This window comes from Chelonoidis abingdonii, chromosome 3 (genome assembly GCF_003597395.2).
Source record: "Chelonoidis abingdonii isolate Lonesome George chromosome 3, CheloAbing_2.0, whole genome shotgun sequence".
In the NCBI taxonomy this organism is placed as follows: Eukaryota; Metazoa; Chordata; order Testudines; family Testudinidae; genus Chelonoidis; species Chelonoidis abingdonii.
The window spans coordinates 141,487,646-141,513,736 of NC_133771.1; the positions used below are offsets into that span (position 1 = coordinate 141,487,646).

General features: G+C 40.6%; 1 protein-coding gene across 3 annotated transcripts in view; it reads left to right on the top strand.

Moving 5' to 3' along the window:
* Nucleotides 1–26,091, top strand: part of RYR2 (ryanodine receptor 2) — a 749,362-nt gene that overhangs the window by 375,228 nt on the left and 348,043 nt on the right. For all 3 annotated transcript variants that reach the window (XM_075064183.1, XM_075064184.1, XM_075064185.1), the window contains exons 22-25: nt 70–286; nt 3,822–3,926; nt 8,560–8,663; nt 15,541–15,624. In XM_075064183.1, coding sequence (XP_074920284.1) covers nt 70–286; nt 3,822–3,926; nt 8,560–8,663; nt 15,541–15,624 — 510 coding nt within the window. The remainder of the gene's footprint in view (nt 1–69; nt 287–3,821; nt 3,927–8,559; nt 8,664–15,540; nt 15,625–26,091) is intronic.

Sequence of the window (26,091 nt, forward strand, 5' to 3'; positions counted from 1 at the left end):
GGTGAAAGACTGAACACGGATTTGTACTGGCAGTGTTATGATTGCATAAATTGCTGCTGCTATTTACAGGGTACGTTTTCTGCTTGGAGGCCGCCATGGAGAGTTCAAATTCCTGCCTCCACCTGGGTATGCTCCTTGCTTTGAAGCTGTTCTGCCAAAAGAGAAGCTAAAAGTGGAACATAGCCGAGAATACAAACAGGATCACCACTGTACAAGAGACCTATTGGGTCCAACCATCTCTTTATCCCAAGCAGCCTTCACACCAGTTCCCGTAGATACTAGCCAGGTAAGGGAACCTAACAACCACATTCTTTCTCAACCATAGACATTGCAGGCCCAGGTTAGCTTCATGTTTGAGCTTGCAACTTGTCTCAAACGTGTGGGTTTTCCTTCTGTGCTGATTTGGTACATTTTATTGCTAACCATTGAGAATACTGGGACATGAAAGGCACAGTAAAGAACTTGTTACTACTTATTAGAAATTTTATTTTTTTCACATTCATGATCCTTAGCGCATGTAGTTTTATCCTTGGAGTGACACTAGAGTAAAACAGAGTGACTTTTGAATTAGTGGTAACTGTGGAGATGATACAAGTATTCTATTATTGTACTTTTTATCGTTATAATATTTTAAAGGTGAAGGCTTATGATCATATTAGATGCACTGGGCCACGTTCAACCCTGTTTTATTTACTGGGGTTGCCAGAGCGGAGTTTGGCTCATCATGGACAGAAAATGGTATAAATTAAACTTGCATTATCCTTGTGCTTTATTGCATATCTGTATTTATCATAGAGAAATAGAAAAGTTGACAAATGAATGCTAACACTAAAGAGAAATGTGCTTCTAGCTCCACCTATGACAACAGTTAACAAGTAGTCTGTTTAATTGGGTTGATTCTTAGAGTGGCCACTGATGCATCCCTAGAATACTGCCCTTTGCAACGCTTCTGGAATGATGTGGGCTTGCCCCCACTGCCATGACCTCTCACACACCAGACATGTGAGGTCGCAGCAGTGGGGTACTGCAATATGGCATTCTCCACAATACCACCAAGCAGGGACAAACCTTTCCAAAAACAGGACTGTCCGGCTTAACACTGGATGAATGGCCTCTGCCTGTTGATTATGCTCCCACTGAAATGAATGGAAATGTGCCATTGGCTTCAGTGTGTACAGGATCAGGCCCTAAATGTTCACTTTTAGTGAACTTTCAGCCATAAAATGATAGAACAAGAAAGAACAAATCCTCTGCTGAAACAGACAGCACATGTCCAAACTATGTAATACGCAGCTTTAAAGGTAGACTAAGGCTGAGGCATACGTATTTTGACAGTGCTCTTTTATAAAGTAATAGCTCTGAGACAGCTTGCTGGAGAATTGTATGTTTAATAATATAGCTCTTCTGTTTTGTGGGTCCTGTCATGTAATAAGGGTGAGTAATGTAATATCAGGTTTGTTAATAATGTAGCACTACGTTATTAGGGTCTGTTTTTTGCAGCATGAGTGGAGCTGATTTGAGGCAGAGCTAGGGTGACTTGTATTCTTGATTTCCCTTACAGGGCTTTTTTTACACAGTCCCCTCCCAATCCTACTTTCTTCAAAGTAGGCCCCAAAAGAGTAATCTTCTGCAGGTTTGTTTGGCAGCTTCATCTCACCGATACAATGGAGTGGTTTCAGCAGCAAATTCTTTTTCTCTTGCATCCCTCCATCAGGCTCCTGGATCAGTGCCGCTCCTGCTCTGAATCTCACCAGTTGCGTTCATACCTACCTCCTAACTCCCCTTTCTATACTGAGTAGAGAAGCAGTAGCAAGGTGGATCAGCAGAAGGGAGGACAAACCAGAATTACCTGCTAATCACAAAACTGAAGGGGAACTTTCCCCCACAACCCAATCCCTACTCTTGGAAAGAAGCCCAGTGACAGCTTGTTTCTTCCTCCCTTCCCCCAACCATTCCTAGTTGGGGGCAGAGAACACAATTTAAGGTCAGGCCATGGAACTTTGTGAGGGCTCCACCATTTATAGCATTGCTCTGTAAAATGGTGTATTTGGTGTGAAAGGGTGGCTGCTTCTGTTCCAGACCAAGGCATTCATTGGCAGCTTATACTAAAATTATCAGGAGTAAAATAGTTAACAATATTCACATTGATGACGTTATCATTAGGGTTCAGTGTTAACATCTAAATGAGATGGGGTAAAAATTTAAATTCCAGCCCCCAGACTACCACTGCCTCTATTTTACAGTAACAGAAGATACCCTAAGAATTCAGTCCCCAAAAAAGTAGCTTGTTTTTGCAAAACTACATGGGAGAAGAAAGCCTTATAGCAGAGGTCGGCAACCTTTCAGAAGCGGTGTGCCGAGCCTTCATTTATTCACTCTAATTTAAAGTTTTGTGTGCCAGTAATACATTTTAACATTTTTAGAAGGTCTCTTTCTATAAGTCTATAATATATAACTAAACTATTGTTGTATGTAAAGTAAATAAGGTTTTAAAATGTTTAAGAAGCTTCATTTAAAATTAAATTAAAATACAGAGCCCCCCCGGACCGGTGACCAGGACCCGGGCAGTGTGAGTGTCACTGAAAATCAGCTCGCATGTCGCCTTTGGCACATGTGCCATAGGTTGCCTGCCTCTGCCTTATAGAGAAATAGTACCAATGATTATATAGCATATTGAATCTGTAATTGTTTTCTCTAGATTCAGTACCCATTTGAAGCTGGTGGATAATGTGAGATATATTTTGGGAGCACAACTTACCTATACATTTATTTAGATTCTTATAAGGCCACTATTAGAATAGCGTATAAGCTCTGGAAGAGAGTGAAAATGCATTGTACATATTTACATAGCACTTCTCATCAAGGCACTTAAATTGTGTGTGTGACCTTACTGGCTCTTCCCTACTCAGTGTAGAGAGGGAGCTGGCAGGCAAGTATGAGAGCAATGTGACTGGAGTTGAGGACAGAAACTTGCACAAAGCTCACTGAATAACATTGAGGAGAGGTGACATTTTGGTCAAGAGTAAGTCACTGCTTTTATGAAAAGTGAAAGCTGACCTGTTTTCATGATCTGTAATGTGTTGCAGGAGTTAGAGGCGCGCCATAATTATGCCTAAAAATGAGTTTTTCTTTGCATTCCATACATTTGTAGACAAACTGTTGAACTTTTAAGTTAGTGTTGGCAAGATGACAAAATGACAAAGTGCTTTCTCAGGAAAACATGTTGGTAAACTTTTAGACTCCAATTCTGTCTCCAGTGCACTCACTGTCTTAGCAGCTGCACTGTGCACTGGGGAGTTTTGCGGGGGATACTGCGAAGAGAACCTTCCCTTCTCCCCAGGCTTCACATGCCCTATCTATCACCAACTCATCTGAACCTCTGATTCTGAGGCAGGTTGGGGTTCCTGCAGCAGTGGAGGAGGCTGAAGTATTTATATTCCCTTAACCAATTGTTATGGAACGCATTTTGCTGAAAAATGGATATTTGTGTTAGTGTTTTATCATGTAACTGAAGAAATACTGTAGGTTTGGACAGCTTTTAGATATTTTGGAGGAATTTTTCTTTTCATGTTGTGTCTACATCTCTTTCTCCATTTGCCCTTTCTGGCCCATCTTTAGAGCCATAAAATACTCATAAATGCACAGATTAACATGTATCTGTCAAAAGAGCACTTGAAAAACACACAAACTTCATTATGCTTGGCTTGAGAGATCTCTAATTTAATCTGACTATGTTAACAACGTTGGTTATGAGAGTACAGTAACTGGATTGCACAGTAATACAATATATTTGTAATAGTCTGTCTCTCTTCTGTCTTTAGATTGTTTTGCCTCCTCACCTGGAAAGAATTAGAGAAAAATTAGCAGAGAACATCCATGAACTCTGGGTTATGAATAAAATTGAACTTGGCTGGCAGTATGGCCCAGTAAGTACCTTTTTAAATTTCACATTCTGTTACTCTCTTAGACAGCAAAATTGTATCTATCTTATTGTACTGTGTGCTGACACCACTCTGATGATACTGGATTTCCTCCATTGCTAAAACGTGGGTAGATTTTAACCTTCCTCCCAATATTTGGAAACCGGCCGTAACCGGCCAAAAAGCAAAGATATTGGCCAAATCCTGGTATCCATGAAGGCTGCTTTATGGTTAGTTTTTAAGTCAGTCTAGGTATGGATTCCCAGGCTGGTGTAGAAACAGCATAGCTGGCTCTTCTTTTTCACCTTGCACTTGAGCAGGAAAGGAGTCAGAGGAAAGGAGTGCAATTGGATCACCATGTCTGTGTTGGTTGCAAAACAGCTTTTTGGGGGCAGTGCAGTGCAATGTAAAGCAGCCGTAAGGCTCCTCTAACATGTCAGGGGCATGCTGTCATTATCTCCTGCACCATGGCTGTGTACTGTCTTCCCTCCCCAAGAGAAGTAGAAATCATGGTCATGGCGTCAATGAAGTAAAAACCGGGATTAACTCTTGGATAGACTTCTTTTGGGAAACTTGCTGGGTTGCCAAGGGAATGAGCCATACAGAACAGGTGCTCCTTGGCTTGCCCTGCCTCCCTTGATCAACATGCACCTGCTAGAGTCCCAGTCTGAGTGTTCATGGAAAAATTAGTTCTGTGGACTCTCCAGGAAAGAGAGTTGCCAGGAAATCTCTAGCTGTTCCTTAACCCCTTATGTGAGTTATATTCTTTTTGTACCTATGTTAAACTATGCATTTTATTGTTTATGTATTTCCCTGAACACACTAGGGAAATACAGCCTAGATGGAGCTACTATAAGGTGGGTGCATAACTGGTTGGAAAACCGTTCCCAGAGAGTAGTTATCAGTGGTTCACAGTCAAGCTGGAAGGACATATTGAGTGGGGTCTCACGGGATCAGTTCTTCATCAATGATTTCAATAATGGCATAGAGAGTACACTTATAAAGTTTGTGGATGATGTCACACTGAGAGAGGTTGCAAGTGCTTTGGAGGATAGTTTAAAATTCAAAATGATCTGGACAAACTAGAGAAATGGTCTGAAGTAAATAGGATTAAATTCAATAAGGGCAAATGCAAAATACTCCACTTAGGAAGGAATAATCAGTTGCACACATGCAAAATGGGAAATGACGATCTAGCAAGGAGTACTGCAGAAGGGGATATGGGGATCATAGTGGATCACAGGCCAAATATGAGTTAACAGTGTAACACTTTTGCGCCAAAAAAAAAAGGCAAACATCATTCTGGGATGTGTTATCAGGAGTGTTGTAAGCAAGAGAAGTAGTTATTCTGCTCTACTCCATGCTGATTAGGTCTCAGCTGGAGTAATGGGCCCGGTTCTGGGCACTCCATATCTCAGGAAAGATGTGGAGAAACTGGAGAAAGTCCAGAGGAGAGCAACATATTCAAAATGCAAGAGTTTGTATGTATTTTTTTCTTTTTTGAAAATAACAAAATCTACAAACATATTTTGAATACACAATCCTATTATCAAATAATATTTACAGTTTGTAGAGCAGAAGAATCTTACAGTAATATTTTGATTTTACTTCAAGTCTAGAGTGTAGGTGTGGGGGAGGAAGCTGTGATCCAAGACTAAATTCAATACATGACTGTATTGAGTCCTTTTCCAATGTAGATCTCTATATATCTGGAGCAAATTCTGAAACTGAAAGCTTTCAGTAATACTTTTTTTAAAAAAACCACCCAATTCTTATCTCAGTGTTCTCTATCTGAAACTGTACAAATCAGTTTCGAATGATTTTGCTCTATATGGGAGTGGGTAAATCTTTCCATTGTCTGGCCAAAGAACATTATGTAGCCCATCTAATCTGAAGAAATATTCCCTGTAGGGTAGCTGCATCTCATTACACATCTCTGTTCAGCTTTTGGCAGATGAGTTGTATAGCTGGAGGAGGCACTGCCACATGTCCCTTTCCCTACCCTGGTTTGTCTATAGCCATTTAACAAAAGCTAACATGACTAACTGGAAAATGTTTATCAGTACTTAATTTAGACGATCAAACAAAAGAAAGTTACTAAGGACCATACTTTGCTTCCTGGGTATCTGCACACAGAAGGGATCCTCTGCATGGGAATCCCCCAACTTCCATATGGAACAAAGGATTCAGCCATCTACCCCTAAGGTACCACCCCTATTCCAGATCCTACAGACGTGCACAAGGATTGGTAGTTTGGGATGGAGCCAGAAGGAAGCCAAGGGAGTCACTGGTAGTGTGGATCCAATGAAGCCATGCTACCAGGGATTGAAAGAGGTTGAGTTGCTGCAAGGACACAGGGCCTTAGAATGAAAGCCACCAGGCCCTCCCAAGGATGTGTTGGGTTTAGGGGTAGATATTGCAGCTTTTTCTAATGGGTGCAAGGGTAGTGGAGAGAAGAACAATCCTCAACTTGTGTTCAGCGATTTTCTCCTCCTGAGCTCTTCCCCCGGATGTTTCTGCAGAATTGATGACCTAAATTCTCATGCATACTATGCTTACTAAGAGACTGGCATCTGTCAAGAAGCAAAGTTAATTCACGTTTCAACAACAAACTTATCTGAGTGCCAAAGGAAAAAATATACATCTATTTTCCCCAACATTCTAGCCCTTTATTGAAAAATGTTTGAACTAAATCTGTTGAGTTAAAAGTACTTTCAGTTCAGCCATTATCATACTTTTTACTTACACAGCATCTTTTAGCTAATAATTACAGAGCAGACTTTAATTAATCAAACCTTGAAACATCCCTGTGAAGTATTATATTCTTTGTATGGATGGTGTAATTGAGACTACAGTGGTTATTGCTTTCTCAATTCAGTGGCAAAGCTGGAAATAATACCCACAACATCTGTCACCCTGTCTATTGTTCTAACTCTTAGGCTCCATTCCCTGATTGAGGCTGATGTCAGAATGAAGCTAAGAGTGGAAAGTTTCAGCCTGAAAGGAATATTTTTGGCAAAGCTATGACTGGATGAAATGAAAGGGTTTTGTAAATGACTCTCTTCTTGACTCTACCTCCCACTATTAAGAATACATTGTTTATGCCAATCTTGTATGTGTGCTATACAATTTTGGTCTGCTGGTATGCTGCTGGGCATCTTTTAGTCATTTTCTGAAACACAAATTGACTGAATTAATACTGAATCTAGGGGTTATAGTGGACCACAAGCTAAATATGAGTCAGTGTGATGCTGTTGCCAAAAAAGCAAACATGATTCTGGGATGCATTAACAGGTGTGTTGTGAGCAAGACATGAGAAGTCATTCTTCCACTCTACTCTGTGCTGGTTAGGCCTCAACTGGAATATTGTGTCTAGACAGTATTTGGTCCTGCCATGAGGGCAGGGGACTGGACTCGATGACCAGGTGTGTTGTGAGCATTAACAGGTGTGTTGTGAGCAAGACATTAACAGGTGTGTTGTGAGCAAGACATTAACAGGTGATGCATTAACAGGTGTGTTGTGAGCAAGACATGAGAAGACATTCTTCCGCTCTACTCTGTGCTGGTTAGGCCTCAACTGGAATATTGTGTCCAGTTCTGAGCACCGCATTTCAAGAAAGATGGAGAGAAATTGGGGAGGGTCCAAAGAAGAGCAACAAGAATGATTAAAGGTCTAGAGAACATGACCTATGAAGAAAGGCTGAAAGAATTGCGTTTGTTTAGTTTGGAAAAGAGAAGAATGAGAGGGGAAATGATAGTGGTTTTCAGGTGTCATAAGGAAGAGGGAGAAAACTAGTTCATCTTAGCCTCTAAGGATAGAACAAGAAGTAATGGGCTTAAACTGCAGCAAGAGAGGTTTAGGCTGGACATTAGGGAAAAGTTTGTAACTGTCAGGGTGGTTAAACACTGAAATAAGTTGCCTAGGGAGGTTGTGGAATCTCCATCTCTGGGGATATTTAAGAGTAGGTTAGATAAATATCTGTCTAGACAGATATTTCTAGACAGATAGGTCTAGACAGTATTTGGTCCTGCCATGAGGGCAGGGGACTGGACTCGATGACCTCTCGAGGTCCCTTCCAGCCCTACAATCTATGAATCTAAGAGAAGGGGAGGTTTAGCCTGAACTGAATATCCTTGTTTGTGTGGAATATTTTTTCAGTATTATGCACATTAGTTGGGCCATGTAAGTCCCATCCACAAATTTGCACAAACTACACTGAAAATGGGAACAGACAATCCCTAAATGATATTTGAACTGACTTTTTATGGTGCAGTCTGTCAAATTATGCTGAGTTCTATGCAATCCTCAAGGTCTTGGTTACCTTTGAATAATATTTTTAAGTCTATTTCAGCATGTTTGTTTCAGTGTGTACCTGTTGTGAACTACTGAATAATGTGTACTCATCCTCATGTTTAAAATGTATTACATTATGGATTTGGTTTATTTACTGAGAGCCAAATTCTGTCAATCTTACTTGAGATGTTTAATGTTTTATGCTCTGAAATTGGAGCTATTTTTGGATCAAAGAAATACTGTTTCAGGAGGGCTGACAATCAGCCCCAAGTTTTGAGGGTCTTTTTTTTAATCATTACTACAGTTCTGAAGGCACATTTAAACTCACTCCTTATTCTCTTTCAGGTTAGAGATGACAACAAAAGACAACACCCGTGCTTAGTAGAGTTTTTAAAGTTGCCAGAGCAGGAACGAAATTATAATTTACAAATGTCACTTGAGACGCTGAAGTAAGTTTCTACCATCTACAGTCTAACAGCAAGTCTTTTTCATGCAGCTAAGCAGCTGTGGTGTCAGAAATTCTAATCCAGTCTGTGAAGTTTTTTGATGTGTAGAATGGTAATACAAAAATTACAAACTAGGGTATATTAATGAATAATAGACTTGAGACTAGAAAGAGCCAGACTAGCTAAACAAACTGTGGGTCTGAAAGTCCCATTCTCACTCTCCAGGGAATTTTAAACTCTCCAAGGTATTATAAAAATAATTATCTCCCTCCCTTAAAGCAACTTCATATTAGTACTGACTAGCACTGCCTGCTTTGGTATGTTTGAGATTATCACACCAACACTTTGATAATGATGAAAGGACAAGGACAGCCATTTTTCCCCTGGACAGAAGACGTGAGAAGTGGGTCCAAAATACCTCACAGCACTAGGAGGAACCCTTTATTTTTAACGTTGTTTAGTTTTCATTCATTAGGCACAATTTTGCAATAAACAGTGATTTTTGGTCATGAGAAGCTAGATAAGATTTACTTCAGCATTCTTTATCTGGACGGTTGCCACTGCCTCCTACCTGCCGATGAGCGCATGCATGTGTGGATTTTACAGAATATTTCAGCTGGTCACTATTACTCATCCTCCCTCTGCAGTGTGATGCTGCCTATATATTAATAAGAGGCTTCCTTGAAAATTCTCTCCTTACTTGTAGAACATCCTAGTCGTGGGGTTTTTATATCGGTTTAACTCTTCTCTGCAGTCTATTAGTTTGTTTTCCAATTAAAATATATAACCCTTTTTGTAACTTTAATTTAGAAAAGAGATGACACTGCAGAATCAACATACATTTTAAGTGGCACTTAGATGGAAATGTTTCTACTTTTCTCTAAGAAAAATATGCTGTGTATATTGAGAGTATAACTCAGTGTATACTCATGGAGTGTAGGTGCAAAGAACTTGTAGGGGACCTGGAGCATCCTCCGCAGGACAGGTTTTGGAAATAACAGATACTTGGTTAAAAAAAAATTGCTCTTCAGGAACATTTCTCTGAGCACCGGTGATAAATTTTTTCCGGCAAGAATGTTTTGGCTGTATCCACTTATAAGGTGAACTCTATCCAATGCAGGGAAATCAGGTGGCAACATTTCAAGAACAGCTCATGGGATTCTCAATCAGTACAGCACTGTCGTTTTGGTTTCCAAAATAATCTCTGTCCAGTTCGTGAAACTACATAAGGTGATGCCATCAATTTTGGCTACAGTCTGAGGGCCAGATTAATTGCTGCACTTACAGAACCATGACTTACTTCCAAAAACATAGGAAGCCACAGTCTCTCATAACATTTAATGTATGCTAGTCATGTCCCATTGAATACCCATCATGGCTTTTATGGGGTCCTGACATGTTTACAGTCCCAGGTCCTCATAGCCTTCTAATCTGACCCTGGGAAAAAAACATAAGTCATTTTGTTTATGTATAATGTGAAATTAGTTGTTTTTGTTGTAAAATTTGTATTACTCGTGTGGCAAATTGCCAGTACTGTTATGCTGGGTCTCGTGCTTTCTCTTCTTTGGGGAAGGTTCAGGGTGCCTGTCATAGCTTCCTACTCAGATCTGAACCTTAGAGTTCAGAAAATGAAATGCTAGCATGAAACCTCCAAGCTTAATTACCAGCTTAGATCTGATAGCGCTGCCACCAGCCAGGAATTCCAGTGCCTGGCTCACTCTGGTCTCCCCAAAACCTTCCCTGGGGGACCCCAAGACTCAGATGCCCTGAGTCTTCACAACAAAGGGAGACCAACCCCCTCCCCTTGTTCCTCGTTACTTCCTCCCTGGATGATCCTGGAAGATCACCCTGTTTCAATTCCTCCCACCAATTCCTGGTGAGCTGCAGACTCAATCTCCTTGAGCCCAACTAGAAAAAAAATCCAACAAGTTTAAAAAGAAAGCTTTATATAAAAGAAAGAAAAAGACAAAAAATGGTCTCTGTATCAAGGTGACAATACAGGGTTATTGGCTAAAAGAAAAAAAATGAATAAACAGCCTTAGACAAAAGAAATACAATTTAAAACATTCCAGCAAACCACACACATGTAAATACAAAAAAAAATAAACCAATATAAGCCTATCGTCTTTCTACCTTGTACTTACAACTTGGAAACAGAAGATTAGAGGAGCTGGAGATGAGTGATCCCCTCAGAGACTAGAGAGCAACAGAAACAAAAAGAACACACACCAAACTCCCTCCCTTGAGATCTGAAAAATGTGTTTCCGGATGGGTCCCACGATCAGGTGTTTTGGTTCCCTTTGTTAACCCTTTACAGGTAAAAGAAACATTAACCCTTAGCTATCTGTTTATGACAGCGCCATTGCTTGCCTCTGAACCGGTATTTTAATTACCTCATTAGTGTCCTTGAGGAGGGGAGTGGCGAGGGAGGGCCCTGAGGTTTGTGGTGAACCACTTGAACTAGCGGTTCCTTCCCCTGGGCTACTTCCCTCTCCTGCCCTTCAGCTTGTGAAGGGGCTTCTTGCCTTCCTTCTACACAACCCGGGTGCCCCTTACCTAGGGTTTCTGTTGGGCTTCCCAATCCACCGCAGCACTCCTCCAAACTTTCCTTTTGTCTCTTTTCAAAACTATTCTCTTTTCCAACTCCTTCAAACTGCTCTCTGCTCCAGCTCCGACACTGTCTGACTGAAACAGGGGGGTTTTATCACATGACTAACTGCTGGTGTTCTAGTTGTCATCAGGTGCTCTAGTTAATCTATAACAAACCTTCCTCCCCTTGCAGGGAATAAGACTCCTGCTAACACTCTCCTGCTGCCCTCTGGCCATGCTGTATCACACTCCTAATATATATAGAATCTGCTAGTTAAGTGAATGAAGGGCCACTGTATAGCAGTTCGCTTGCCCTGCAGCTTTAATAATGCATCTGATTACAATCCTGCAAGAGCCTTACTTTTCTATTACTGGACTTTTCTTAAGCACATAGTGTAGTTGTGTTGTATCATGGTGACTTCATCATGTAGACATTTATCTACCAGGGACTGAAATGAGAGTGTCAGACTCTTTTCATTTCTGCTAGTCTATACAAGTGGAAGAGTAGTGCATTAATCCACTCTTAATGTCCCCTGTGGTGATTTGAATCTGAAGGTACTTTCAGTGTAGCTTGAATAGTCTTTTAACTGAGTTTTTAAATCTATTAGTACTTAACTTCAGTGGGGGGAGAAAGAGGGAGAGGAAAACTCCCCCCCCCCCTTTTTAAGCTTCTTATAATCCTTTCCACAACGTCATATTCTTCAGATTTTTCACCACAGTGTTCGTTCAAAACTTGAAACAGCTGTCTTGAGGTTTGAGGAGTAGCTCTGCACTTTAATTAATTTTTGTGGTGTTGACAGTTTTCTACCAGCCTTACTAGATCAGAGATACAGAAACCAAAAAAGTCTTGAATTATATCATCTGCCACATCATGCTTCTATTTCAGTATATTTGATAGTATCATGGTGCAACTTCACAAATATGAAGTATAAAATAATATAAACTACAAAATGTCAAAATTCAAGTAAATGAGTTGTCATTGAAAATGGTATAATATTAAAATATGTTTGCTTGGGTTTCATGCCATAGCACCTTAATCTGTGAGAGGCCCAAGTGATTTTAGTGGGTCTATTTGAGCTGTAAACTTAAGGGTAATTATAGTCTGACTCAAGGCCCCAATTTTCCCTTTCTGGCTCCCTGATTCAGTACCAATTGGTCTGGATCCAAAGTAGAGCAGGAAGGCTGCTGCTCTAATTTACTCTGCTTGTGTGAGTTATTCTTATAGCAGGGAGGATTTGGTGCAGCAGAACTCAACTTCTCCATGCTACCTCCTCCCCATGACACACCTCCCCTCCCCTCCCAGTGGTGGTGGTTGGGAGTGCTGGCATAGGAGACAGATACACTGCTAGCTTTAAGCCAGCAGATGCTCCCTATATTGGAGCTCCCTATATTTTTATTATTATTATATGGAGATATGCCTAGCTAATAGAACTGGAAGGGACCTTGAAAGGTCATCGAGTCCAGTCCCCTGCCTTCACAGAAGGACCAAGTACCATCCCTGACAGATTTTTGCCCCAGACCCCTAAATGGCCCCCTCAAGGATTCAACTCACAACTGTGGGTTTAGCAGGCCAATGCTCAAACTACTGAGCTATCTCTGCCCCCTTTAAATAGAACATCAGGGTTGGAAGGGACCTCAGGTCCAATCCCTGGACCAGTCCCCAACTGAATTATCCCAGCCCATGGAAAATCTGGGTCTTAGTGTCTAGTCTTATCCTGAATAGGTGAAAGTGATGTGATTAAAGAATTGAGCCTCGTGTCTAATATACACATTTATACACTTTGAGAGCTGAAGATTTACTTGTCAATCACCAATACAGTATTTCATAGTTATCTGTGCAATGTCAGAATATTTTTGCATATGCAAGATGGAGGCAATGTAAAAGACTGAGCTCCTTGTCCTGGATTACATTTCTGTTTTCTGACGGTCAGTGGTATAACTCGGTTCATCGTCTAGTCTTGTATTGTGCATCAACGATTGAAAATGATGTTAATTAGTCCTATTTCAAAGCTTATTTTTTCTTTCTAAAAACAAATAAGAATTTATGTGACTGAGCATGAGTTTTGAAAAATAGACCAACAAACATAATTTCTTATTTAAAAATAAGCAATGCAAAGTCTGGCTTCATAATAGATAATACTATTCATTTTACATACAGTGGAAAAAATAAGATTTAAGAGTCAGTTGAAGCATTTGATTCATCTGCAAGGAGAAGTAAATTTGAGATTGCATAACAACCTGAGCAGTAGTATGCAACAGAAAGTAAAATCAAGAAAGAATGGTACAACTAGAATCAGCTCAAATCAAACCTTCCATTCCAACCCTTTTGAGTGATGGGAAAATTGGGATCTTAATCCAAATTTCATCTCTCTTGGGTCTCTCTCTTAATCAGTCTGAGCCAAAGTTATGGATAAAAACACCCTTAAATTTGAGGAAAGTTCTGATCTGGGTCCATACTTGAGGACTTATACACTTCTGTAATTTTAACAGAACTAAAACATATCCAGCCACCTTACTAACAGCAAATTTGTAACTCGGACACTGGAAAAATTAGGGTCCGGCACTTATCCCTCTAATATCAACTAAAATATTTTCTAGCACAGATAAGCCCACTGGGTTGCAAAATAAAATATTTGAAGTCGCTCTTTCTAAAAGAATCACATTTTAAAGAAGACAGGTGACATTTTCTGATGTTTTTCCTTTCATCATCTTAGAAATTAGCAACACAGTCTAAAAAGAAGTTGACTGAGAGTGGTGATCCTACTTGTAAATTGTCGGTACTTAAAAGGGAGAAGTTCCTGCCCTCAGATTGCATGATAAAAGTCAATGAAATATGTCTCTCTGAACTTTTACAGCCTATTATAATGTACAACAACAGTCAATCAGTCTATCACAAACTTGTTGGTCTTTCCTCAGTTGATAGCTATAGGCTAACAATAATAATAAGAAAATGTAATCACAGTTTTTGCCAAACCAGAACAAAAAATGTGTACCCTCAGATTGTACGCATTACCCTCACAAGCCAACATATGATCATTTGTAGACCCTTGTATTTGAATAACCTGTTTGTTCAGCCTGTGATAGAGGACAATAAAATGCTTTAGTAGATGTTATATTACATCAGATAAAATGGTCATGGTGTAGGACAATGTTGCCCATCCTTTTCAGGTTGGTGACCATTCATTAAAATAAAAAATTGTCAGAACTCATTTAAATTTATAATAAAAGTAGTTGTAAAAATGTATCAGTGACAAACCTGTATAATTTACTTGTGTGTAGATTTTGAGAGACTGATGGAGAATATTTAATCTTCAAGGAGAAAGGTGTGTAGAAGACAGGGGAAGAGTAGTGAGGTTTTCATGTTTTTATATCATACTAAAATTTTCAATGACTCATGACCCCTCCAACTTCCTTTTGTGATACCCTTGGGGGTTGTGATTCATTGGTTGAGTGAAAACTCATGTATTTTTATAACATGCTGCTGCAGAAGTTTATTTGGTTCCATGCTGAAAAAAATGTAATGTGTTGTTGTTTCAAAACAATAGGAGTTAAATATCAAACATTTTCTAGAGAAATAAACTGAATACACCTTCATAGAATTTCTGATCTTTGACTCCTGCTAGTATTTGATTCTTTGATCTGACAAGGGTGCCAACTGTTTTTTAAAAGCCAAAATGAGAGTAGTGCTTAAAGAAAGAAAGGAAAAAATACAGCATCAGTGCGCTGTTTGGCTTGACCAAAGTCTGAGATCACTGCAGAAGTAGTATGCTGTGTCTCTAAGAGAAAGGAACACCTTGTTTCATTCTTCCACCAAGTTCTCTGGCCTATCAAAGGAGCAGTATTGACAACCTGGAGGAAACCACCTATAGTCCTCCTTTTTGGAAGTGAAATCTGTGTTGCATGGACTCCTTGATCGTGAGTGGGAGAAAATAAGAGTTGCTAATTGTCTTAAGACATCAGGAAATACAAAAAGAACGTCAGTTTATAGTCATGATTTTTTTGATGGTATATAGGAAAAATTCAGAAGACTATACCAATCTATTCAGAGTCAATTTACAGCTTTGTATATTATATTCATATTGCATTTAATTCAAAAGAGAACATTTTTCCAACAGTACACAGAAGTGTATAACATATCTCAAAAGAAGTGCGATAAGCATCTTTACATAAAGAAGGAATTTTATGTTGTGGTTCTTGTAGGCCTAATTTGACGTGAGGGTCCTGTTCTGTATATATGATAACAGAAACCAATGTATAAAAGTGACAGTTTCTCACTGGTTTTGCCTTCCAGAACCTTGTTGGCATTAGGTTGTCATGTTGGAATTGCTGATGAATATGCTGAAGAAAAAGTGAAAAAACTGAAACTTCCTAAGAAGTAAGTTAAAATTCAAACACACACTTTTTATTTTATTTTATTGTTTAATGAGGGAGGAAGAGTTGAGGAGACTGAGTTCTAATAAGTGTGTATGGAGGGGAGGGAGGGAAGAGGGAGAAAAGAAAACACTAGGCGTAGCCCACAGGAGTCAGCATGTAGTGACATTCTGACTGTGATCTTTAGTTTTTTGGGTTGGAAATGTATTCCAAACCACCTTCATCTGCTTTGAGTTTGTATTTGGTATCCAGAAAATAAGTGAATAAAACATGGGTCCAAACATACCATTCCACTGCCTGTATGTCATGAATGTTCATATTACCAAAAGCATCACATGACTTTCTTTGGGTCTTGTGCTCCTAACTCATTAGGTGTTTTTCAAAATCCCCCTCATATACATGCATATACAGTAAAAGCTTTTTTATCCAGCATGTTGGTGGAATGTGGGGTGCCAGTAAGTGAAAAATTCCGGTTAGCTAAAAGGGAGGGAGTTTGGGTGCGGGGTGCTGGATCCAGGGGACGCTCACCTCACGTGGTTCCCTGCATACGGCGATCTGTCCCTGCTGTTCCATGGTGGAGGTGAAGTTAGGCGGCTCTGTGTGCTGCCCCAAGCACTGGCTCTGCAACTGTCATTGGCCAGGAACCATTGCCAGTGGGAGCTGTGGGGACATCACATGCAGGTGGAGGCAGCACACAGAGCCGCCTAACCGCATCTCCGCCTAGGAACAGCAGGGACAGATTGCTGCTTGTGGGGAGTCACCTGAGGTGAGTGTCCCCTGGATCCAGCACCCCAAAGTCCTCCCCACCCCACACCTCAACCCATTTCCCCCAGCCTCCTCCCGCACCCAAATTCTCTCCCAGAACCCACACACCATAGCCCTTGTGGCTGCTCCTCCACCTAGGAGCTAGGGAGCCCGCTGGCCCCATACCAACTGGACTATAAACTGGACTTTCTATGAAGATTAGAAATGCCAGTTTATAGACCTTTCCAGTTGGTACGGGGCTGGTTAACACAGCTTTTACTTTATATGATTTTGTGTGAATAACTAAGATCTGGTGTTTAGACAAACAGTAAAAATTATAATGGATACTGACTTACACAGTTTATTCAACTTGTTTGCAATTGATCAGTGGTTTCTGGGCTCCTTTATAGATGGAGCTTGTATTGTAGCCATGCTGGGTGGGACTTTGAAAAGCATCTAAGGAGTTAGGAGCACAAGATCCAGTGGAAGTCATGGGATGATGTTCAGTAATATGAACATGCATGACATACAGCCCATTGAATACTAGGGCCTGCATTTTTTTATATTTATTTTCTGGAATCAAGAAAATAAAATTAAGAGGGATGAAGGACTGTAATACGTTTCTAACTCAAAATAGATAATCACAGTTAGAATGTCACTATCAGCTGATTCCTGTGGGCTACATCTAGTTTCTTTTGCAAGAATAAAGAAAGAAAAATAAGGAATTGGAATAAACTTCCCCAAACTCTTCTTCAGTAATGGTGTTCTGAAAAAGGGGGACTTAAAACTAACTAAAGTGCATGTACAATATCTAAGTAACAAGAAATCATACTTGGTATTACAAGAAGTATGCAACTCTATCCATGAAAATGTTCAGTGATTTTGAATTTCATTGGACTGGAGACCATAACTTCGCTGCCTCTGAAAAAAACTGAGGTCCCAACAAATGACCCTTAAATTAAGATGTGGGGAAAAAAACCCTAAAAAATATATTCTAAAGAAAATTAATAGTAAAATAATATTACTGTGATAATTCCCATTGACATCAAGAGACAGTTGTGTCTGACTAAGAACTGAGTAAGGACTTCAGGATTAGGAACTAGCTCTGTTGGTATTAGGTTGGACTACACTCTATATCAGGTTTATTTTGGGTCTTCTGAAGGAATCTTGAATTAATCTGGCCATCATTTTAATTTACCTGCTATAACACTTGAGAATGATAACGGTTGAGATAGAGATGTGGTTTCTGTACTCAACTAGTAGAATTCATTGAAACTCTGCCAAAACATTGAGCTACTATTAAGCAACAAGGATTTCTGTGTTAAAGTGGGAGAGAAGGCCACTGCTGTATTATGATGGCTTGAATTAATAAACATCAATTCATATGTGCCTAGACTTACTGACAGCCTTTCTGGTAGAAAATACAGATGAGTGAATTCTTCTGTCAGTTATAACCATGCAATCACAATGAAGTCAGTGGTCTTCCAGATTAATTTTTTAAATGAGAACCCAATGTAACACTAGGAGTGGTACCTTGGTAGCTTTTTTGTTTGGCAGATGTGGCATTATAGGGCACAATCACGTAGCCATTCAACATACAGAACTCCCATGATTTCAGTGGCTGCAGGATGAATAGATCAGGTTAATAGCATGATCAGTTACAAAAGCTTGTAATGACTTGCCACTTGTTATGGGTGATTAGGCACTCAAAATGTTTAGACTTCATGCAAAATACGTTAAATGAGTTGCTACTCTGGATTGATCTGACTGGTTGAGAAATGCATCAAAATGTAATATGTAATTGGTGGGGTTCACTGAGCATATGTGGATGAAAAATGGCCAATGAAATCTGTTTAGATACAAAAGTAATACTTGGTGAAGTTGTGGTGATTCTGAAATGTGTGAAAATCTATATAAAACTGAATCATATACTGAGACTTGAGCCATGTTGGAAAAATCATGCTACCATAGCTAGAATGGTTGGATTACGATTATCAAGCCTGATAGGAAGATTAATTCACTTGTTCTGGATGCTTTTAAAGGTTTTATAATTACTGCAGTAACACAATTTTAACATGAAGTTACCATGCCGCAAAGACACTAGATGAAGCCAACAGCTATCAGCACATGGTAACATTCTGATTGTGGTGTTCTGCTTTTTGTATTGGAATGACGACATTTCTTTTATATTTTCTTTTAATTTTGTTTCCGGAGTCCAGAAAATAAATGTGTGAAGCATAGACCCAATTCCCATTACCTCAGATATTAATTCTGGACAAGTACAGTCACACTACCAAGACAATACTAAACCCAGTGTCAAGGTATTTTTCCCCCAGTTTGAACTTTAGCGTCCAAAAGTGGGGACCTGCATGAACACTTCTAAGCTTAATTTCTAGCTTAGATCTGATAGCACCGCCACCAGCCAAAATATAGTGTTTGGCACACTTTCTGTTCCCCCAAAACCTTCCCTGGGGAACTCTAAGACCCACAACCTCTTGGGTCTTAAACAGGAGAAATAAACATCCCCTCTCTTTTCCCCCTCCCAGACTTTCCCTTTCCTGGGTACCCTGAGGGCTCCACTGATCCAATCCTTGGATCTTAAACAGAGAGGAATTAACCTCCCCCTCCTCCTTTCCCCCCCCCAATCCTAGTGAGTTCAGACCCAATTCCCTTGGTCTTAAACAAGGAAAGAAAATCATCAGGTTCTTAAAAAGAAGCTTTTAATTAAAGAAAGAAAAGTAAAATTATCTCTTTAAAATTAGGATGGAAAATGTTACGGGTAGTCAGATTTATATAACCTAGAGGGACTCCCTCCCCCCAGCTTGATATTCCAAGTTACAGCAAACAGCAAAATACACATTTGCAAGTTAAGAAAACAAACATAAGACAAATCCGCCTTTCTAGGTAGTACATACTATTTTGACATGAGAGACTGTTTTCAGAAAGATTGGAGAAAACCTGGGTGCACGTCTGGTCCCTCTTAGCCCCAAGAGCGAACAAAACAAACAGCACAAACAAAGACTTCCCTCCACAGAGATGTGAAAGTATATTGTCCCCCCATTGGTCCTCTGGTCAGGTGTCAGCCAGGTTCACTGAGCTTCTTAACCCTTTATAGGTAAAAGAGACATTAACCCTTAACCATCTGTTTATGACACCAGTCCAACTACTCACTTGCAATATGGACCCACTTTGTTGCTGGGAAACAGTGGCCACCACAACTGAAAGCTTGTGGCCTGTTGCAGGAAATATTACATATGCTCTGCTCAGTGATGCTGTCAAAGCTTGGTTGCACTGGTAAACTCTGTTTTGGTAGGCTTTTGCTAAACTCATACTGTTTTCCAGATGTGTCCAACCAAGAAATAGTGTAGTCTCTGTAACTGTAATGACTGGGAAGCTATCCACCTTCAATATTTTGATTATAAAATTTTTCTGCTAGTTTTTGTGAATAAAGTTTATGTGCAAGCAGGAATAGTGCAGTCCTACAGCAGCAGTAATGTGATTTTAATAAAGCTCTCTTCTATGTAGTGGAATACTAGTATTTTTGTAGACTCTGCTTGGCTGGCTCAGTCATCTTTCTAACAATGATGTGGTCACACCATGTAGACTGAAAAAGCCAGTTTAACTATATTTTTCTATAAAATAATACTATAGTGCAGTGGTCACTAACTGGTAGATTGCAATCAACTGGTCAATCCTGGAGCCTCTGACAGTCAATTGCGATCTCCGGCCGCTAAATGTCCGGTGGTGCAGCTGGGCTAAGGCAGGCTCCCTGCCTGCCCCGTCCCCACACCGCTCCCAGAAGTGGCCAGCACGCCCCTGCGGCCCATAGGGGATGGGGGGGTGCATGGATCTCTTCCTGCTGCTTCTGCCTGCAAGCACCGTCCCTGCAGCTCCCATTGGCCAGGAATGGGGAACTCCAGCCAATGGGAGCTGCAGGGGCAGTGCCTGCAGGGAGGGGCAGCGCCTGGAGCCATGTGCCTCCCCAGGAACTGCAGAGGCGTACTGGTCACTTCCATGAGTGGCAAGGGGCCAGGGCAGGCAGAGAGCCTGCCTTAGCCCCGCTGTGCCACCGCCTGGGAGCTGTCTGAGGTAAATGCTGCCTAGTGGGAGCCTGCACCCTCTGCGCCAGCCTGGAGCCCTCTCCCAGATCTAGCACCCCGTATCCTCTCCTGCACCCCAACACTCTGACCCAGTCTGGAGCCCCCTCCTTCACCCAAACTTTCTCCTAGAGCCTGCACCCTGCACCCCCTTCTGCACCCCAACCCCCTGCCCCAGGCTCAGCATGGAGCCCCCTCCCACACTGCCAACCCCTTGCCCCTAGTCCAGAGCTTGTACCCCATCCCAAACCCCAAACCCCTACCCCAGCCCGGTGAAACTGAGTCGGGAGGGGAGAACGAGCGATGGAGGAAGGAGGGATGGAGTATGCGGGGCCTTAGAGAAGGGGTAGGGCTTTGGGGAAAGGGCTGGGGTAGATCCTGGGTTGTACTTAAATTCAAAGTGTGATCTTGTGCGTTAAAAGGTTGGTGACTACTGCTATAGTGTAAGAGATTGCATGACAGCTAGAAGTTTGGGGCATTTTCTTTCATCTGTGTCACAACTTTCACATTCAGCCTAAGCTAATACCATCCATTCACACTACAGTATTTAAGGGCTTTGACCTTACATGTGCAAAACTTCCCTTTGGTTCAATGGGAGATCTGTTTAAAAGTTTATCTAGACATCAATTAACCTGGAATAAGGTTGGGTGTAAATTTAAAATTGATTAAATATTCCTGATTCACTCTGTGAAGACACCCTTACTGTAGGACATGTGCATTATTCAGAATTAGTTTAACTCAGAAAGTGGAATTCAGGTTTAAAGCATCTAACATGCAGTTAATGAGGAATAGCTATTCTGGAATAACTCCTCATAGAGACAAGCCCTTAGATGTGCAAAATGAGACTCAAAAAAATGACAAGTGATTCAGAAGTTGGATCAGTTGGGCCAAGTCCTGCATACCCATACACTTGTGAGTAGTCTCACTAAAGTCACTTGCGTGAGTGAGAGGTGAACAGGATCTGGCCCATTGAATCCTTTTGGCCCTTTTTAATATCGCTTTATCCCTTATGTCACTCTTTCTCTCTTCAGTTCTTCACTCCCATTTTAATCTTTTTAAGTGATTCCAGCATCTCGTACATGTGCCTTCCAAAGAGGAGTTTCCTGGAAAGTGTAATGTATGCATCCTAAATATTCATCTCTTCATTTGAACCTAACTTTTAGTTGTATTATTTTCCAAACTATTTCTTTATCAGTATGATTAATCTGTAAACATTTTAGTACAAATATTCTTAAAAATAATTGGGAGAAAATGAAGTTGCGTATTATACATTAATCTTATAGCCTCATATCTTTACATATAAGCTAAAGATGTCACTTCACTGGTGAACTAACAGTCTCCTCTCCAGTCCAGATAATGCATATTACTGAGTATTTTCTCTGTAAAAGCTTCTATGTTCCCAACTAAAACTTCTTAAGATGGTCCATTTGACATTTTGACTGAAATCTTTATGGCTCCAATCCTGTGTGATGCCAAAGTGTCCTTACTTTCCATTGAATTAACTGGGAGTTGGCAATAGTCCGCACATTGTAGGACTGATCTCTTAAGTGGGAAATAGTCAGGCTTAATTGTTATTCCACAGAGAACCTTCCCCTAGTTAGAGTTTTCTCTGTGTGCTTGCAAGCTTGGAAATGTTATTTCAAAATTAAGGGCCTAGATTCTGCTCTTAGAACCAAAAAGAAATTATCATTGATTTCACTGGCGATTGTCCAGGCAGATGGTTTTCAGGTATATTTGTTGTATGTTGTTCAAGGAAATGATACAAAACACAAACCAACTGGTTGATGATATCTTGTTTTATAAAACAAAGGTAGCTCATATAAAAAACTTGTAACACTCGGTCAGACTCTCCGCTTAGGTACACATTTAAAATTTCTGTTGTGATGACTATCGGAAATTGGTTTCACTTACACTTTTGAAAGCCCATTGGCTCAGTAGGGATTGAGAACAGAAATAGTTAAATGCACACGAGTCTCACTGGATCTGAATGTAATTTGGCCCATTTTTAAATGGTTGTTTTGTTGTATTATTCATTTGTACCTCAACAGTCTTCTCGTTTTAGGTTTCTTAGCTTACTTCACGAATAGACTCATTCCAATAGATCAGTGGTACAGTATTATAAATGTTAAGTTGGCTTCTGTAACTGTTTTGGATACTGAGATGTACTATTAGCGTAACATTTTGTGCATTTGGTTACTAATGACAAAAATATCAAGATTTCCCTGTGAGGCTCAAAGAAAAATAAACTCAACTTGCTACTTTAATATTTTTTGTTCATTTTGGTTTTCATATTTAACTATTTTAAACTTAATTCTTTTTCATATACTTCTATCTAATAATGATCCAGGAGGGTGGTAGTGTTTCACATTTAGATCAATGTAGGTTGAGTAGGCACTCAGTGCATGTTCTCATGGGTGGTAATCTATGCTTGAAGGGGGATGGATGCTCGCAGAATAGTCAACCTGCCAGAATGGCCAGACTCAAGTCAAAGGAAAATTATAATAATTGGATGTGCTGTAGTGATTTTCTGTAAGCTCCTTGAGCTCTGTTTGTGGTGTACCAGGTTTTATTGTAATTTGTTTGTTTATCTTTAGGGTATTTTTCCTATCTCATCTTTCAGGGTCAAACTTGCCTTTAGTTATGGCCACGGTGTCCATGCTTGTTTTGTTGAAAGAGCAATTTTGTCACCATTTGAAGAGATACACACCTCCTATTTTGTTCTCTCTCTAATTCCAAAGTCACTATGTGCTGTCTAGTTCCTGCACTGTAAAATTTTTAGATTGAGTCAGGGATGTAGGTGATTATCAGCAAAGTTCCCATTCTTCACACACAGCTTTGTAGAGTTAACGGTAACAGAAATGGGAAGAGTTGTCTTATGGCCAAAACACAAGACTTGAGAGCCAAGAGGGGTGGGTTCTATTGCTGGCTCTGTCATAGAATTCCTGCGTGACTCTGAGCAAGTTACTTAGGGCCTTTTTCAGAGAGGTGTAACAAACAAGTTGCAGTAAAACCTGTTATACCACAAGAAGCTCCCGCTGACTTCATTTTAAGGAGTGTGGTCAAACCACTCTGTAAACCAGCTACTTAATTCTCTGTGCTTTAATATTCCCCTTTGTAAAACTGCCTAAATACCTCTCAATGGTGGTGTGAGCTTAATTCATTAATGTTTATAAGCCACTTTTGAGTCCCTTTAATGGAAGATGCTGCACAAGTCAGAGGTGTAATTAAAGAATGTATTGTTGTGCTAGAGGGTATTGATGGCTGCCAGCAAGCATGTCTTTGGTCTGTGAGCAATCACATACCTCACTGCAACTGGTGAGTGTGCTAGCCATCATTCAAAGAAACAAATAATCTCTTTTATGGAGTAAGAATCTCCATATGGAGTAGACTAGCTGAAATAGTAGAAATCACTCAAAGTGCTGGGCCACTTGGGAAGGCCTGAGCAAAGAAGCAACTGAGGGAAAATAGGAGGGGTTTCCCTGGGACATATTGCAGTCACAGTGGCTGGGATAGTGATTAGTGGAGGGCTGTGTGTGTGTTTCAGAAACAGAAAGCAACGGGGAAGCAAGCGGACAGCAAGAGAAGCAGTGTGAGTGTGGCTCTGTGAGGAAGCTAACAGAGGGGACTTCTTTTGGGCAGAATGCTCACTTGAAAGGCAGGCTTGGAAATGGCAAGCAAGGGAACTGCTTCCTGTTTGTTCTTACTGGATTCAGGAAAACAGGACTTTATATACATTCTTTGTAAATAAATAGGACTGCAACAAAGAAATACCTGACTTGTATTATAATTTTTTCCTCCTAATAGAAAGATTTCATCAAGGCACCAAATATTGACTAACCACATGGGAAAGGGGGCAAAACTGTTGTTCTTTTATATAATTAGTACAATTCAAATACGTGCACATAACACAAAACTGCATGCATATCTGAGGGAAGATTTTAGACATTAGTGAGGTATCTTTGACTTTGCTCCATGGTTTTCATTTTAATATCCATTTGCTCTCTGGCCTGAGCTCCTGGAGTTGGTTTAAAACCCACATGCCAAATCCTGTGCTCAGTGAAAACATTTACACCCCATTAAAATCAGTTTGAGGGCCAGAATTTGGATCCCATGTTTTCCGACTTTCCCACTCTGATGTCATTATTGGAGGGCAGTATCAGTAATGGCATACTGATGCCGCTGATATTCTCACTTTTAAGTGATATATAGATAATTTATGTTCCTGTAACATTAAAGAGCTACTGTTCATTCTCATAGACTAGTGTAACCACAAGATTTATGAAAATTCTTTAATATATCTTGCAAATATCTGTGTAATGATTTTTACCTTATGAGGGTACAGTATATATTTTCTGAGTAGTTACAGAAAACTATGAGAAACGTATGATCAGACACCTCTTTTTCTTGATGAAATAAAATTTGTCATTTGTCCTACTCAGTCTTCTGTCGTCAAGGTTGTGTGCATTTTCAAATATGTTGGGGAGCTCCCCACAAAGCACTGCTTGGTGAATCTGCTTTCCCAAATGCCTGCTTATTCATCAAGTCCAAAATGGTAGACAGTAGTGGCAGGAGATCATCCAGGAGGGTCCATGAGTCCCTGTCTAGGGAGATCATAGAATATCAGGGTTGGAAGGGACCTCAGGAGGTCATCTAGTCCAACCCCCTGCTCAAAGCAGGACCAATTCCCAACTAAATCATCCCAGCCAAGGATTCAACCCGACCTAAAAACCTCTAAAAGGAATCACACTTTCTAGTAACCCATCCAGGCTTCACACCTCCTAGTGAAAAGTTGCCTAAGTCCAACCTAACCTCCCCACGCAACTAACATACCCTTGCATCTGGTAACCGACAGAACAGTGGAGACCATCTCCTTGAACCCCTTCAGGAGTTGACAGCACCTACAAACCCCCATCTCCTCGAGAACAAAACAAACCCTCCCTAGCCTCCCTCAAAAGTCCAGGCTCTAGCCCCCTAATAATTTTGTGCCTCTCCCGGACCCCAATTGTCCAATCTACATTAAGAGTGACCCACAACTGGACACAGACTCCAATGAGGCCTCACAAAACAGGAGGTGCAATCAGAAAAACCAGTCTCTCGATCTGCCCAAGGCCTGACTAACAGCCCAAAGCCATAGCCGCTTGGCAAAAGGGCACACGTGCCTCATATCCCACTAGGTCCTATTCGCAGAAGCTCCTACCAATTCGCTACATCAGTGAATGGGATCTCCCCTAACAGTGAGTATCCCACCAAATCTCGTATCCAATCAAAATCACTAGTCCCGCCTGTGCAGATCTAGTCCCCTGCTTACCCAGCTCTGCATTTGGTAGACCCTATGCTCTCCCACAGACAGATCCCCGGCTGTGCTTCCTCCCGGTACCCATTCCCCTACCTCAAGCTTGGTCCCTCCCCGTGAACCTAGAAAGCCTCCTCACATAGCCAGCCTCTTCAAAATCGGAGCAAATGCCGCAGACACTGGTTTAATTATCCAAAAAACCAAAATGTACACCAGCAATCGTGAGCAAACATGAATGAAGCGGCTTAGGAACAGACAAACTAAGTCATTGGGAACACATTTTAGGACACGTCTTTAAATACTAACATTAGAATAACTTGTCATGGTTTTCCAAAAA